Here is a 16,099-nt window from a genome sequence, read left to right on the forward strand (position 1 = left end):
AAACCTTAGTCTACTGTTGATTATAAGCATTACTGGTTAACAGTCAACACACATTGTGTATATATATTATACATTGTACTCTTACAATAAAGGTAGATAAAATGTTAAACTTAGTAAAGTTCATAGTACTGTACTGCATTTATTGAAAACTCACAATTCAGGGGCGCCTGGGTGGTTCAGTCATTACTCAGGGTCCTGGGATCGAGCCCCACATCGGGCTCCCTGCTCAGCGGAAAGCCTGCTTCTCCCTCTCCCACTCCCCCTGCTTGTGTTCCCTCTCTCGCTGTGTCTGTCAAATAACTAAAATCTTAAAAAAAAAAAAAAAAAATTCCAATGTGTGTTGTTCAAAGGCGACCTGTATATTAAAATTGCTGTTTTTCAATTTCATTAACTTGACTCTAATTACTTTAGGTTGTGACTATGGTAAAAGCAACTTCACTTCCTTACTATTGACTGTGCTCACAAGTCCATGAAGTTACCATCAGCCCTCCAGTTTGCCAGTGAACAGAGGCATGTAAGTTAGTAAAATCACACTAACGAATGGAAACCAGCCTCCAGGAACCAGGCTCTAACAATACATCTCTGGAGCAGAGCTGCCACTCTGGTCTCACACCGGGAAGTCCAGTATGTTTAGATGAGCTGGCGCTCCCTCAAGTGAATGTAAGCCGTGATCTTAAGGATGAGTTAGAAGCTAAAGAAAAAAAGCAGGGCGGCGCCTGGGTTGCTCAATCGTTAAACACCCCACTCTTGATTTTGGCTCAGGTCATGATCTCAGGGTCTTGAGATCACTCAGCAGGGTGTCTGCTTGAGATTCTTTCCCTCTGCCCCTACCCCTGCTCACACACACCTGTGCTTGCTCTCTCAAATAAATGGATCTTAAAAAAAAAAAAAGGCAGGAAGGCAGGACTTAGCTAGTATCTTGGGAAAGCATTACAGGGTGCAGTAAAGGTTAAGGTTGGGAAGGCACTGAAGATCATGAAAGTCCTTTATAGGTCAGGTTGTGATCAATGGGAAGCGGCAAATTACTCAGTAGCTGGCCACTTTATTAACACTTGCGCTCCACTTAATCTCTGTTCTCTCACTCAGCAGTCCCAACTACATTGGCCTTGTCTCCTCATTGCAAAATACTGGCAATAAACCACCAGAACTGGGAAAGCATGGCGAAAAATTTCAGTCTTTTAACACAGAAAAATCAATTATCACTCAGTTGACGGTTAAAGAAACTCTACTGGGGACCTATTTATCATTGCCTTTCATCTACAAATGTTAAATTTATCTGTTTGGCTTTCCTTTACTTTGTACTCAATCCACTGCATTTGCATGTGGCCCAACATTCTCTTAACTCATCCCACTCAAGGGTCTTTGACTCACACCTAGCAAGTAGCTTCAAATACTCAGCTGGCCACCTACATCACACACAAGCCTATATGCTAGATACCAAGCAAGCATTTTAGAGACTAGAATGAATTAAGATCACCTTTCCAAAAACAACTCGTTCAATCACTATATCCTTCATGTTCTCACTGGTCTCCAAACCCTATGACGTAAGATTGATAACCACTCCCCAAAGTCATTAGACTATAACAGATGGGTATTACTAAAAGCAGTTATGCTTTTTCATTTACTTTTTTTTTTAAGTTTTACTTAAGTCTCTACACCCCACATGGGGCTCAAACTCGACCCTGAAATCAAGAGTTCCATGCTCCTCCAACTGAGCCAGCCAGATGCCGCTACTCTTAACATCTTAAACACCCGTATGTATCATGAGCTCTGCTGTGCTCATACTGCATTCTTTAAATCGTTTTCCAGTGTTATGTGCTTGAAGGAATCCTGGAATTCTGCTTGTTTCTTATCCTCCTAAGCAGTATCACAACCCAGTTCAAAAGGTAGTGCTCCAGAACAGTCACTTAACAAGTAAATCTAAATATTATGCTGTCCCATCCCCAATCCTATGGCAATTCAATGATACTACAAGGCTATTAAAAACACTTTAGCACACCAGGTATTTTTTTAAAACCAGAACGTTTATTGTGTGACTAATCGTTGAAATCCTTAAGATGAACTGGATGCTGCAACAGCTGCCCTCTTGGGCTTAGGTGTTGTTCCTTCACGGAATCCATGCCTGCATCGTATTAAAAATGAAAACCAGTTACTTCAGCAATAATATATACATTTCAATTTTTATTAATACAGATTTAAATGAGCTTATCTCAGTTAAATGCTGAAATCAGTATCAGATTCATATGTTCAGACATTTATTTTTACAACCATCATCGATAAGCTACAATATTTTATTTACTTCCTTCTGCTTCAAGATACCTGTTTTAAACATACACTTAGCTGCAATTAGAAAAAATGTCAAGAATTTATTTGGTTGTCCCGATCACCGGGCCAGTACTTCTCTCCTGCTTGCGTTAAGAGACCCATTTCTGAAAATGGGTCCCTAGGTTAACAGGCAGAGACCCTAAGTACTTTCCTTTAGTCAAGGCAAAACAAGGAGCATGTTTAATCGCTGACATTTTCTAAACTGCTTAACTATGCTTTACATTTTAACTCATTTATTATACATACACATCCTAAGGAGAAAGTGTACTGTTACCCCACTTTTAAAGGTTAGTCTGCCTTCAGTTCATGCTCTCAAACTCCTACATTACATAGCAGTCCATTCACTACAAGCCCACACTACTGTATTATGCTTTGAAGTGCAAAGAAGGTCTCCTCAGCACATAAACACATCTAAGGGTGTTGTGTTTACAAAGCCCCAAAATGCCTGGTGATCTTTTAGAGCTAGAAAATCTGGAATTGAGGGGGCAAAGGCCAGGGATTCTGCTAAGTATCACACAGCACAGGACAGTCTACCCAACAAAGAATTATCTTAGTTGAGACCTAAATGACTTAACGCCTTAAAAGACACCGTTAAAATGCAGTTTCTCTGTAAGTTGGGGCTGAAATTCTCCATTTCTAACAACTCTAAAGCCTGACTTTAACAAGACAGTAAGATATCTTTCTTTCTATACAAATGCAGTAATTATGATGGTTTTCTACAGCAGATTTGCACAAAGCCACATTAAGTGAAGGCCCAATCCCGGACCTCAATCACCACTCCTGTCTTGACAAATTTTGGTAAGTGAGGTGTAACCTATCCCTAAGAAATATTATTACATTTTGGGGTGTCTAGCTCAAATCGCACTCTAGACATTTATTTATAATGTTGCTCATTGAGAGATTAACAAAATCCAGATTAACTGATCTGAAGGTTACAGTGGCAGCAGAAAAAAATACCCTCCAACACTTCATCCCCACTAACTGGGATAGTATCTTTATTTTAAAGCAGATAAAGGAGGTTCTTCTCCAAGCTCACAGAACCAGTTACAATGAAAACACAAAAAACTGTACCTGAATCTGCGGTATACAATTTTTAGGTGCCTCATTCGACCGGTCCCAGTGGTGTTTCGTCTTTTAGCCTTGGCACTCCAGTTATCTAAAACACAAATTCAGGTAAGGTTCTGATCTTCCCCACATATGTTATGGGCACCGTTGGTCAACATACTTAAAGACTGCCTTCCTTGTTTTTTTAAATCCACTTCACCCGTATACAGATGCACTTTTACGTTAAGTACCAACTAATGTCCCGAGCCATGCCCACTTTCCTACATCGCAAACAGACTACTGACCTCCATCCCAACACCTGACACAGTCGGCCCGAAACACACTCCACTTACACTTTCTCTTGCGCTTGGCAGGATAGCCGCATTTGCCACAGGTGGACTTCTGAAGGTGGTAGGCCTTCGAGCCACAGCGGCGGCACAGTGTGTGCGTCTTATTGCGACGCTTCCCAAACGATGACGTCCCCTTCGTCTGCAAAGAGGAGGAACAATTTTGAGATCTACTGATTTCTACACATATCCTGACATTTTCAGGAAAAGAAATTACTAAGATTTAAAGACAATTAGAGAAAAGTTTAAAGACAATCTAGGGCTGAAACTGTGGCGGAACTTCCTAACTTCTTAAATGCAAAATCAGAGACCACTACCAGCATTTCACGGTATCTAAAGCCTTCTGCAGGGGTTGCTTTATTTTGAAATCGGCTACATTCTTTAAAGGAGAGAGAAAAAAAGACAAGCCGCAAGACGAAATAATGTGGTGGTTTTCCCACCCACCCCGACCCCCAAACCTAAGAGCTCCTGCCAGGCCTCAACAACAATGAATTTTTTTGCTTACAGAGCCAAACACTCCCAGACCACGCTTCTTCCTTCAGTTCTCATCCGAGGGCAACGCTTCTCCGAAGATCAAAAGAAAACAAGGAACCTAGAGTGGCTCCTACTCCACGACTGTAGACTCAGCATCCCCAGGTACAGTTAGGAGCCATACTTCTGGCTCTTGAGGGCCACCGCATGCCCCTTTCCTGCCCACCCGCTCCCTCTATCAGCGACCTTGCCGGCCCCCTAAGGATGGCAGGGAGCGCGACGCACAGGACGAGGATGGAAGGCGATTCGGAGAACCACTGGAAACTCACCATCTTGTTTCCGCGGCAGACCCCAAAGAGGCCGGAAGAGGAGGCACTTCCGCTATATCGTGCTCAGAAGCTTCCGCCCAGGGAAGTACTTCCGGCAGGGCGCGGTGCACCGTTCTCAAACGTCCGTAGCCGCAGTGGGGGTGGGGTCTAAAGGAGGATGCAGAGCAAGGCAGGGCCAATAGGGGTTTCGGCGCTCCGCCGACGGGAGGGCTCACGGCTTCCTGGCGTCGGAACGGGTGTGTGTTCGCCGGACCCGCCAGGGCCGAGAATTACTTTGATGCCAGAACTCGATTCTTTGTGCGGATGCTCCTGCTCTCCCGCCTCCTCGTGTTCTCGGATTTGTGGCCACATCGCGGATTTCGGTCCCCGAGCTGGTGGGGAACCTGTGGGGGTACCTCCGCGCTCCTGGCGTGGAGGGTTCCGGATGGGACTGGGATTCCCATCTGGGAGAAACTGGCCTCTCCGGATCCCTCCTCACCCGGCTAGAAGCTTGCGGCTGACGCTGGTTCTCCGGGAGGTCGCCGGCGGTTAAGAGGCACGGACCGGCCTCTGAGGAGCTGGGCTCCGAATGTTAAAAAGAAAGGCGAATAATGTTTTTTCTAACTGTAGTAGTTTAGAGGCAAATTTCTAATGTAAAATTTAAGTATGCTAAGGGATCACACGTGGAACCTTTGAATATAGTTTCCTGTACCCCGATGTGAGGAAATCTGATTCGCCCCTTTAGGTAGGTAGGGCCTGGAAGTCTGTACTTAAGCCCTTTCTAAATAGATTCTGAGTTGGTGGTTTCCAGATCTTGATAGACGCTAATCCAGTTGTAACCTCTTACCCAGCAACGCCCCCACTCTCGCAAAACAACAAAAAATTCAAACATTTAAGAGTTAACAGGAAAAAAGATCCCAAAGAGCCATATAATGTGCTTATATTCTATGTAAACCGAGAATTCTTTACCTGTCACATGTGAAATAGCAAAAGTGACGGACTAGTCGGTGGCAGAACAAAATGAACTCTAGGAATCAGGGGTTTATAGGACAGTCCCTGTCCTCATGGAAACGGTAAATAGGGGGTAAAGAGGAGGCCAACTTGTGAATGCTTGGACCAAACTGCCGTTCAGGGGGCTTTCTGGATTAGATGCTGTATTAGTTTCTTACTACTGTTCTAAGTAGTTACCACAAAGTTAGTGGCTTAAAACAAAACAAATTAATTAAGCTATACTGCTTTTTAAAAAATTTCATTTACTCCAGAGGAATAAATTCTGGAGCTATGTTGTACCTCATTGTGCCTATAGTTAACAATACTGTATATGTACACCTAAAATCTGTTAAGAGGGTAGATCTCTAGTTAAGTGTTCTTCTTAACTGCAGTTAAAACACACATTACGGTTGTGGTCACAAGGCTGAGATTGGTCTCACTGGGCCCAAGTCAAAGTGTGGGCAGGGCTGCATTATTTTCTTGGAGGCTCTGGAAGATCTGTTGTCACCTTTTTAAGTTTCTAGAGGCTGTCAGCATTCCTTGGCTTATTTAAATCCAGTTAAGAGTCTCATATCACACCCTTCTGCGTCCCTCTTCTACTTTTAAGGCCCTGTTAAGTTAAACAAGGAGGTCATTGAACTGAGGTGGCTCTAATGCATTGGGGACCTACTAAGTAAACAGAAATCTAAGCCTGTAAATGCCTCAGGATTGGAAAACCAAAACACTAAGGACAGGGTGCCTGGCTGGCTCAGTCAGAGGAGCATGGACTCTTGATCTTGGGTAGTGAGTTCGAGCCCCATGTTGCGTGTAGAGATTATTTAAATAAAAGCCAACAAACAAAACAACCACTAAGGACAACCAGTCACAAACAACTAGGCCTAAAGCTATAGCCAATCAATTTCCTTTCTTTACTTTTGCACTTTCTCCTTTCCCCCGGCTCCAGGAGGCTGAGCATTCCTAACCCACTTCTCATTTGGCACTGCCCTGTTAGAACTGAATTTTGCTCAAACTTCAAATTTTAAATTTGCCTGTTTATTTTTTAACAGCTGCTTGTGATTGCATTGGCCCCACCAGACAACTTCCTCAGCTCAAGATCAGCTGATTTAGCAACGTTTATTTGTAACCTTAATTGTCCCTTGGTATGTAACCTAACATATTTATAGGTTGTATTAATTAGGACATAGACATTGGGAAGGACAGTGGGAGATCTTTATTCTGCCTAGTATGGGTGTTAGAAGAAATGCGATTAGGAAAGGTAAGGCAGGTGGCAACCACTGAGGACCCAAGCAAGCAGTTTGACAGGCACTGTGTGAAATTCTCTTTTACCTCAGACCCTCCCAGAACTGTAGACAAAGTGAAATATTTTTCCTGCTCCTTGATGTAAAGTGGTTGTTTCTGATACCACACTATTTTGGCCCTGATCAGGAAAACCCCTGGCTCTTCAAAGCCAGTTTATAACTTCCAGGTTCCTATCCAAATGCCAGGGTTAGGTGGCATGGATCAACTTTTTTTTTTTTTTTTTTGACAGAGACACAGCGAGAGAGGGAACACAAGCAGGGGGAGTGGTAGAGGGAGAAGCAGACTTCCCGCCGAGCCGGGATTGATGCGGGGCTCGATCCCAGGACACTGGGATCACAACCTGAGCCGAAGGCAGACGCCCAACGACTGAGCCACCCAGGCGCCCCAGCATGGATCAACTTTTGAAACAGATGATATATGCTATTCCTGACGTATTTGCTCTATGAAATTTTGCCTTTCAGCAGAGAATAATGGAGACTACGTAAATCCTGCATCCGTGATTCTGATACAATTCAAATCTCTTGACCAGAACTTGGCACTAGATCTGCTTTTCTCCCCCTACAATAAATGAAATTACTGCTGCCTTTTCTCTTTAAGACATCACATAAATTTCTTAGCTGCAAACAAAATTTTTACTCCTTGTGATTGATTTGATTTGAGGGATGTATTTTCAAATCTGTATCTCCTGGCCACCCTTCCCCAGCTCCCTTACATTTGCATTCTAAGCCAGTGCAATGCGAATTTGCTATTACCAAAGAACTAAATTTAAACTTCCTAAGTTTAAATTTCTTTGCTAAATATCCCACTTAAACACTTTCCTTCCCATCAACTTTGAAATCTCCCAGGGCAGGTTCTTGTGGGAGGAGAGGGTATTTAGGGTGGAGCAGTGGGGAGGAGATGGGGTTTGAGGAGCCTATTATAGAATGCCTTACCAACCGAAGGGAATAAAAAAAGGGTTGGCAAACTTACTGATATTGCCTTGTCAAATTGTTAGTATTAGCTGGGATGCACCTCAAAATTCCTACTTTTTTTTTTTCTTTAAAGATTTTATTTATTTGACAGAGGGAGACACAGTGAGAGAGGGAACACAAGCAGGGGGAGCGGGAGAGGGAGAAGCAGGCTTCCCGCGGAGCAGGGAACCCGATGTGGGGCTTGATCCCAGGACCCCGGGATCATGACCTGAGCCGAAGGCAGACGCTTAACGACTAAGCCAGGCGCCCCAAAATTCCTACTTTTGAGGCACATTTAGTTAAAACTCTTACCTAAAATTAATTTTTAGTATTACATAAGGATTTGCTTAATCTTTTTTCAACCTCAGGGACAGTAGAATTGAATTATTATCCTTGATTCTTAATACATCCTCAGCATTGGTCCATGCAGCATTGATCCCTGCCTTTATTTACATATTTAATTACCTTTAATAATATAGTAAAGACCTTTAAACTCATCCCTGGATGATATCCTACATCTAACTCCATAATCTCCCTGGCCCTTATCCCATCTTATCCCCAACTTCTCCTGAACCTAGGAAACCACCCTTCTTAACTTCATTATTTCCTTACTTTTCATTTTACATAATTTTTTTAAAGATTTTATTATTTTTTTTAAGATTTTATTTATTTAACAGAGAGACGTAGAGAGAGAGGGAACACAAGCAGGGGAAGTGGGAGAGGGAGAAGCTGGCTTCCCGCTGAGCAGGGAGCCCGATGCCGGGCTTGATCCCAGGACCCTGGGATCATGACCTGAGCTGAAGGCAGACACTTAATGACTGAGCCACCCAGGCGCCCTAAAGATTTTATTTTTAAGTAATCTCTACACCCAACGTGGGGCTTGAACTTAAAACCTCGAGATCAAGAGTTGCATGCTTTACCAACTGAGCTAGGCACCCACACTTTATACAATTTTAATGACTCCATGTATATTCCTAAAATGTGTGTATGCATGTGTATGTATTTAAATTACATTCAACTTTTAAAAAGGGTATCATATGGTATATAATCTTTTGGGACTTAGAGTTTTCCTTTTATATTTTTATGATTATATTGTGGGTCACTGAAGTTCATTCTTTTTGAATAGTGCATACTGTTACATGAAATACTACAGTTTATTCATCTAGTATCCTGTTGATAGTTACTTAGATTGTCTTCAGGTTCTTGTGAACTATGGCACTGTAAATAAAGACCAACTAGGGGAGCTTGGGTAGTTCATTCAGTTAAGTGTATGACTCCTGGTTTCCACTCAGGTCATGATCTTGGTGTTGTGGGAGAGGCCCTGGGTTGGGCTCTGTGCTCAGCGTGGAGTCTGCCTGGGATTCTCCCTCTGTCCCTCCCTCTCGTGTGCTCTCTCTCTCAAATAAATAAATAAATACTAAAAAAAAAAAAAAAGACCAACTAGATAGTTGGGTGTTTGGGTGGCTTAGTTGGTTAAGCCTCCTACTCTTGATTTCAGCTCAGGTCATGATCTCAGGGTCATGAGATCGAGCTGTGTATGGTAAGGAAAATTGTGTCCTAAGATGGCCGACGGAGCCAGTGAGAGTCCCAGTCCTTGCCCTGGGGCTCTTCCGGGTTCTTCTCCCTGCTCTGCTTCCTGCGCACACCAATCTGGGTTCTTCTCCCTGTCCCGCTTCTCGCACGTGCCAAAAGTGCCAAGTATGCAGAAGTAGAAGTGTATAAATTGCCCCCTTTGTACTCGGGGCTGAGACCTTTGGAGACCGCTCTCCTCTGAGCGTGCTGGCGTTAAATGAACTTCCTGTCCTCCAAGATCTCCGGGTGCCGCTTGATTCTTCCAACGGGCGATCCAGTCCAGGTTCCGTAACATGTAGGTCTCCGTGCTCAGCATGGAATCTGCTTGTCTACCCCCTCCCCCACCTTGCACGCACATGCACTCACACATACTCACTCTCTCAAATAAATAAATAAATAAAATCTAAAAAATAAATAAAAACTGAAGTCTGCTAATAGAAACAAAAACGTAATGTAAACAAAAACGTAATGTAAACAAAAATGTAAACTATTAAATATGCAGTAGTGTTTAAAGTATCCCCAGAGATAACCAGTGTTACAATTGGGGTATCTCTCTCCTGTCTTCTTTTAAATATATATCTATATATACATTTTATATATGTACATTATACACATTTTAATTTTTTAAACAAAAGTGGAATGTGTAACTTTCTGTCTTTCATAACAATATATCCTGGATAGCACTAGTTGTCAATATACATAGACTTACTTCATCCTTTTATTTATTTCTTTATTTTTCTTTAAGTAAACTCTACCCCCAATGTGGGGGTTGCGCTCATGACCCTGAGATCAAGAGTCTCATGCTCTACAGACTGAGCCAGCCAGGCACCCTGCTTCATCCTTTTAAATTGTTCTTTTCTGTTTCACTGTTGATGTATCAACATTTATTCCACAAATCCCCAATTTATGGAAATCCTGGTTATTTTAAATTTTCCGCTGTTATAAACAATGTTGTCATGCAGATTCTTGCACATATATCTTTGGGCATTTGTCTGATTATTTCCTTAAGATAATTTCCTAGAAATGAAGTTGCTGAGTCAAATGGTATAAATTTGTGTGTTTATCTATCGGCATTTATTTATTTTTTGCTGCCTATTGCCAGATTTCTCTCCTGAAAGAGTTAATCAATTCACATTCTTATCACAAATAGAGCTCAGAGCAGGGAATACCTAGTCCAAACTGAAGTTCAAGAGAGCCTTCTCGGAGCAATTGACCCTGGGGCTGAGTCAAGATGAGATGGACTCAAGTCATCAAAAGAGTAGATAATCTAATGTCCGCCATGCTACGGAAGGGAAAAATGAAGCGGGGGTGGGGTGTGGGGGGGTGGAATCGAAGGGGAGACGAACCATGAGAGACTATGGACTCTGAGAAACAAACTGAGGGTTCTAGAGGGGAGGGGGTGGGGGGATGGGCTAGCCCGGTGATGGGTATTAAGGAGGACACGTACTGCATGGAGCACTGGGTGTTATATGAAAACAATGAAGCATGGAACACTACATCAAAAACTAATGACGTATTGTACGGTGACTAACATAACATGATAAAATAAAAAAAAAAAGGGGGAAGATAGATAATCTATAAGGAGCCAGGCCTGGGTGGGCTCAGGGCTAGATTTCCACACTGTCTTGCCTTGTTTGTACCCACTCTCTCCAGTGCCGGGCATCTTTGACCTGTTTAATCTTTGCCAAATAGAATTATTCTTTGCCATTTTTTTTTAAACCTGTATTTATTTACTGTTGGAATGGTTTCGTAATTCATTTCCTGGTCTAGAGGACAGAAGAACAATGGCTGCGGGGAGTGTTCCTTCAGAGATCATAGAAAGAGAACGAAAAAAGTTACTTGAAATCCTCCAACAAGATCCTGATTCTGTCTTAGATACATTAACCTCTCGGAGGCTGGTTTCTGAGGAAGAGTATGAGACTCTGGAGAAAATTACAGATCCCCTGAAGAAAAGTCGAAAGCTGTTAATTTTGGTACAGAAAAAGGGAGAGGTGAGCTGTCAGCATTTTCTCAAGTGTTTACTTAGTACTTTTCCAGAGTCAGCTACCATTTGGGGCTTACAGCATGGTAAGTTGGATTTCTATACTTTTTGGGGGGTGAGAAAGATAAGGCAGATTTCCTGAAAAAAGAAAATGATTGCCTTTTGTTTTCATTGGTCTATCTCCCAGAGATATTTTTCACTGAAATGTGATAGAGGGTAAAAGTGTCCAGGATCTTAAAAGCAGGGAACAATGTATCTTATTGGTTTAGGGGATTGATAATTTTTTGTTGAAACTGTATCCAAAACTTAAAGGTTTTTTTTGTTTGTTTTTTTGTTTTTTTTTTAGTGCTAGTATAAACTGCTTACTATTCAATAAGTAAATTCATGGATATTTAACAACCCCAACACCAAAGCTGCCTCTTTTACTTAGTATAACAATTTTGGAAATATCAGAAAAATGATTTTTAGCACACATACATGGTGGATCAGTAACTTCATTTTTTTTCCGTGATAAGAATGCCAGCAGAAGCCTACTTTTCTGGAGCAATTCAAATGCTAATTCTCCAATATTTAAAGATAGTTCGTGGCAGATGAAGGAGTAATTCTTCCAGAATGGATTTAGCAATTCTGTAGATTATCACTAGAGGCAGGTACAGCTCCTTTTTCTAAAATTCTAAAAAATATTGAAAATTATTTTAAGAGATATTAGAGAGGTAGAGGCTCAGATAAAAAGGTTAATGCAAATGATTTCTAATGCAGGACAAGACCCATGTGCTTAGAGAAATAGATACTATTATTTCTAGGACTTATTATTCCAAATTCGAGCTATTTGCTTCCTGATTAGAAATTATTAGGATCAGATTTCATTAGCAATGGCCCTAGGAAATCTGAGTTGGTTTTGGGTCACAGTAAAACCACAAGTAAGTACTATTTATAGGAATCACATTTTCTGTTTTACTCATGTACTCTTAGAATTTGCTAAGAAGAACTCAAACTTTTGAGCAAGGTAGGAATGTGATCTGATTTTTTTCCAGTGAGAGAAAGAATGACAGTTGACTTGTTATTTGTATGGGAAATGCTAGGTATTCCTATCCTCCAGTTTTGAAATAAAGAAGAGAGATGATGCTTTGAGGTCTTGGAAACTCAAGATATTATAAAATTTCTTTTTGTTAATTTGGAAAAATGAAACAACTGCCCCCCCCCTTCTTGTTCTTTTCAGAATTTTTAAAGCATGAGAATATAGGACCTCCTCAGCCTATAAGGGTAAGCAAGAATTCAGAAGATGTTTTTTCCTCTGGAGAGAAACAGCCTGAGAATCCTGAGATCACAGTGTCCTTCACAGAGAAAGAACACCTGGATATGGGAACCTCTGAATCCTTCGGGGACAAGAAAACTAGTCATAAAGAAACTGCTTGGACCCCCAGGGAAAATGAGAAGGAATACAACACACCCAAAGTCATATTGCCACCTTCATTTGAGAACAATGAATATGAAATTCCAGCAACTATTGCATATTTACAGGATGGACAGAGATACGAGGAGCCAGATGATTCTCTGTACTTAGGAAAAGAGGAATATCTAGAATCTCTTGGATACTCTGAAGCTGCAGAGCCTGCTGTGGAAGAAGAGAATTATAATGACTCAGAACACAGTGTTTATGATGGTGAAGAGGGTTCTGCATTTTCAGAAACCACGCACTTCTCTGATGAAGAACAGAGCTACGAGGATTCAGAAACTGGCATGTCATTGGAGGAGGAGAAAAGGATTGAAGGTATGGGAAAAATTTATTTTTAGGTTTCCATGCCCTAACGGGGAGAAGGGGTGAGGAAGGGCACCAGATGTCAGCAGAAAAGCAGCTGCTCAGAGATTCTTTATGCCTCCCTAACCTGGAATTTCCTTAGAGGTGGGTGTTGACAGAGAGGAGGACCCAGGACCTACACAGTGGTGGACAGTATAAGCAAAAATAAATACTGATTGTCAGCTTATAGGTTTCTGCAGTCACCTCCATGATATATATAAGAAGTTGCTAACCACTAATTTTAGGTGTTACCTTCTAATGCTCAAATTAAGTCATTTTAGTGCCTTTGTGACCAATGGGATATGGAGGTTATGGGCCTAACTACTGAAGTGAAAATCAGAGAGGAGCCTGTGATGAATGGATAAGATCCCAAAATATTGTTACTTGGTTTGATCTAGTCATAAATTGCCATCGTGGTAAGGGAAATTAAATAACTATCTTTAATTGGAATATTTCTCAATGAAAATTAGAAAACTGAGAAATGTTTCATTTGGAGAGATATTGTTTATGAAAATAAATATCACTAAATATCACCAAGTTCTGAGTAGAGGAGGGGAAAGGTAACTATCATCTCCCATTCAGTTCAAATCCTGGGGATTCATCATCCAGTTCTAGGTAGGAGAGGAGTAATGTCCTCCTCATCACACCGTGTATTAGTTTGCTAGGGCTGCTTTAGTCAAGTACCACAAATGGGGGACCTTAAACAATAAACAACAGAAATTTATTATTATCTCAGTTTGGAGGCTAGAAGGCAGAAATCAAGGTGTCTATAAGGTTGGTTACTTCTGAAGGCTGTAAAGGAGAATCTGTTCCTAGTTTCTGGTGGTTTGCTGGAAATCTTTGGCATTCTTTGGCTTGTAAAAATATCCTTCTCATCTGCCTTCATCTTCACCAGTTGTCTGCCTGAGTGCATTCCTCTAGGGCCAAATTTCCCCCTTTTGTAAGGACATTAGTCATATTGGATTAGGGCCCACCCTAATTACCTCATCTTAACTAATTATATCTGCAGTGACCCTACTTCCAAATAATGTCACATCCTGAGCTACTGGGGGTTAGGATTTCAACATATGAATTTGAGGGGTACATAATTTAACCCACAACACAAATCTTGTCCCACCCCCATACCTCTCCAGTCCATAATTATTTTTAGGCCTCATTATTAATTTTTATTTATTTACATATTTCACTTTTTGTGTAGTGTTGACTTAATTATTCATTGCATAGTATCACTATTCTGCAAAAAACAAAACAAAACAAAACAAAACAAAACCCTTTTGTCTGCTTATTCCATTTTTTCTTCATTCTCCATTCCTCCATAGGTAACATTCTAATATGATGTGTTTCTTACATGTTACTGTTTGGTTTGTGTGATCTTGTTTTCTGTATCAGTTATTTATTGCAACAGTAGTGCTGCATAACAAAGCTTATCAAAATGGTAAGAGTCTCTGTTGGTGGCTAGGCAGTTCTGGTCTTTCCTGGGTTTATTCAAGTGTCTGTGGTCAGCTGGCTATGGACTAGTCTGTCATCTCTTGGCTGGCTAGTCCGGACTTATTCTCAGACTTATTCTAGATGGGGCATATTCTTTTTTTTTTTTTTTTTAAAGATTTTATTTATTTATTTGACAGAGAGAGAGCACAAGTAGGCAGAGTGGTAGACAGAGGGAGAAGGAGAAGCAGGCTCCCTGCTCAGCAGGGAGCCCAATGCGGGGCTCAATCCCAGGACCCTGGGATCATGACCTGAGCCGAAGGCAGACGCTTAACGACTGAGCCACCCAGGCGCCCCTAGATGGGGCATATTCTTATGGTGAGGACAGAGGAGTATAAGAGAGAGAAGGTGAGACAGAGGGAGAGAGAAAGAGAGACAGAGAGCGGAGGAGGCTTAGACTCAGAACTATCACGCCATCTGTATTAGTTTCCTAGGGCTCACCAAAGTACTACAAAGGGTGGCTTAGAACAAGGGAAATTTATTGTCTCATGGTTATGGAGGCCAGAGGTCTGAAACCAAGGTGTTAGCAGGGTCATACCATCTCTGCAGGCATTGGGGAAGGAGCTGTTCCAGTCTTCTCTCCCTAGTTTCTCGTAGCCTCAGTTATTCCCTGGCTTGTAGATGACCATCTTCTCTCTGTGTCTTCAAATCATTTTCCCTCTGTGCATGTCTCTGTTTTCAATTTCCCCTTTTTGTAAGGATACCAGTCATATTGGATGGAGCCAACCCTAGTGCCCTCATTTTAAGTTGACCTCTGTGAAGATTTTATTTACAGATCAGGCCACATACTGAGGTACTGGGGACTTCAACACAACTTTTTTTTTTTGCAGGGGAGTGGGGAGTAGACATAATTCAACCCATTACACCATCACTCTGCCACATTCTTTTGGTCAAAGTATATCACAAAGACAGTGCAAATTAAAGGACTGGGGAAAATTACAAACCGCTTCTTTTTTTTTTTTTTATGAAGTTTTTTATTTTACTTCCAGTATAGTTAACATACAGTGTTATACCAGTTTCAGGTATACAATATAGTGACTCAGCACTTCCATACAACATCCAGTGCTTATCATGATAAGTGTGCTCTTTAATCCCCATCCCCTATTTCACCCATCCCTCACCCACCTCCCCTCTGGTAACCATCAGTTTGTTCTCTATAGTTAAAAGTCTGTTTCTTGGTTTGTCTTTTTCCCTCTCTCTCTCTCTTTTTTTTCCCCTTTTTTTCATTTGTTTTGTTTCTTTTTTTTTTTTTTTTGCTGATGTCCTTTTTTTTTATTATGTTATGTTAATCACCATACAGTACATCATTAGTTTTTTTTTTTTTTTTTTTTTAAAGATTTTATTTATTTATTTGAGACAGAGAGCATGAGAGGGAGGAGGGTCAGAGGGAGAAGCAGACTCCCCGCCGAGCAGGGAGCCCGATGCGGGACTCGATCCCAGGACTCCAGGATCATGACCTGAGCCGAAGGCAGTCGCTTAACCAACTGAGCCACCCAGGCGCCCACATCATTAGTTTTTGATGTAGTGTT

The 16,099-nt window shown here is 41.5% G+C and overlaps 2 protein-coding genes, 1 long non-coding RNA gene and 1 other non-coding gene across 6 annotated transcripts in view; 2 read left to right on the forward strand and 2 right to left on the reverse strand.

Moving 5' to 3' along the window:
• Positions 1 to 2,005: 2,005 nt before the first annotated feature.
• RPL37 (ribosomal protein L37) lies at positions 2,006 to 4,672 on the reverse strand. 2 transcript variants are annotated; one of them, XM_081826062.1, is made up of 4 exons: positions 4,517 to 4,672; positions 3,675 to 3,858; positions 3,397 to 3,481; positions 2,006 to 2,122 (listed from the first exon to the last, which is right to left on the reverse strand). In XM_081826062.1, exons 1-4 carry the CDS (start codon positions 4,517 to 4,519, stop codon positions 2,053 to 2,055), a joined length of 342 nt encoding a protein of 113 aa, XP_081682188.1. In that variant the 5' UTR covers positions 4,520 to 4,672; the 3' UTR covers positions 2,006 to 2,052. The 2 variants fall into 2 exon arrangements, with proteins under 2 accessions (XP_081682188.1, XP_006733394.1); XM_006733331.3 differs by having other exon boundaries at positions 3,723 to 3,858; positions 4,517 to 4,663.
• On the reverse strand, positions 2,203 to 2,283 carry LOC115940954 (small nucleolar RNA SNORD72). The gene has a single exon (XR_004075676.1). It is a non-coding gene; the product is annotated as a small nucleolar RNA SNORD72 (small nucleolar RNA).
• Positions 4,673 to 4,934: 262 nt separating the features above from the next.
• Positions 4,935 to 7,380, forward strand: LOC145722563 (uncharacterized). The gene is made up of 2 exons (XR_014146904.1): positions 4,935 to 6,624; positions 7,014 to 7,380. It is a non-coding gene; the product is annotated as an uncharacterized LOC145722563 (long non-coding RNA).
• A 3,491-nt stretch (positions 7,381 to 10,871) lies between these two features.
• Positions 10,872 to 16,099, forward strand: part of CARD6 (caspase recruitment domain family member 6) — an 11,704-nt gene continuing 6,476 nt past the window's right edge. The window contains exons 1-2 of one of the 2 annotated variants that reach the window (XM_031028165.2): positions 10,872 to 11,373; positions 12,507 to 13,058. In XM_031028165.2, coding sequence (XP_030884025.1) covers positions 11,091 to 11,373; positions 12,507 to 13,058 — 835 coding nt within the window. In that variant the 5' untranslated portion in view covers positions 10,872 to 11,090. The remainder of the gene's footprint in view (positions 11,374 to 12,506; positions 13,059 to 16,099) is intronic. The other variant, XM_031028166.2, reaches the window with a different exon arrangement.

Source organism: Leptonychotes weddellii, chromosome 7 (assembly GCF_054177405.1).
Source record: "Leptonychotes weddellii isolate Sample4059 chromosome 7, ASM5417740v2, whole genome shotgun sequence".
In the NCBI taxonomy this organism is placed as follows: domain Eukaryota; kingdom Metazoa; phylum Chordata; class Mammalia; order Carnivora; family Phocidae; genus Leptonychotes; species Leptonychotes weddellii.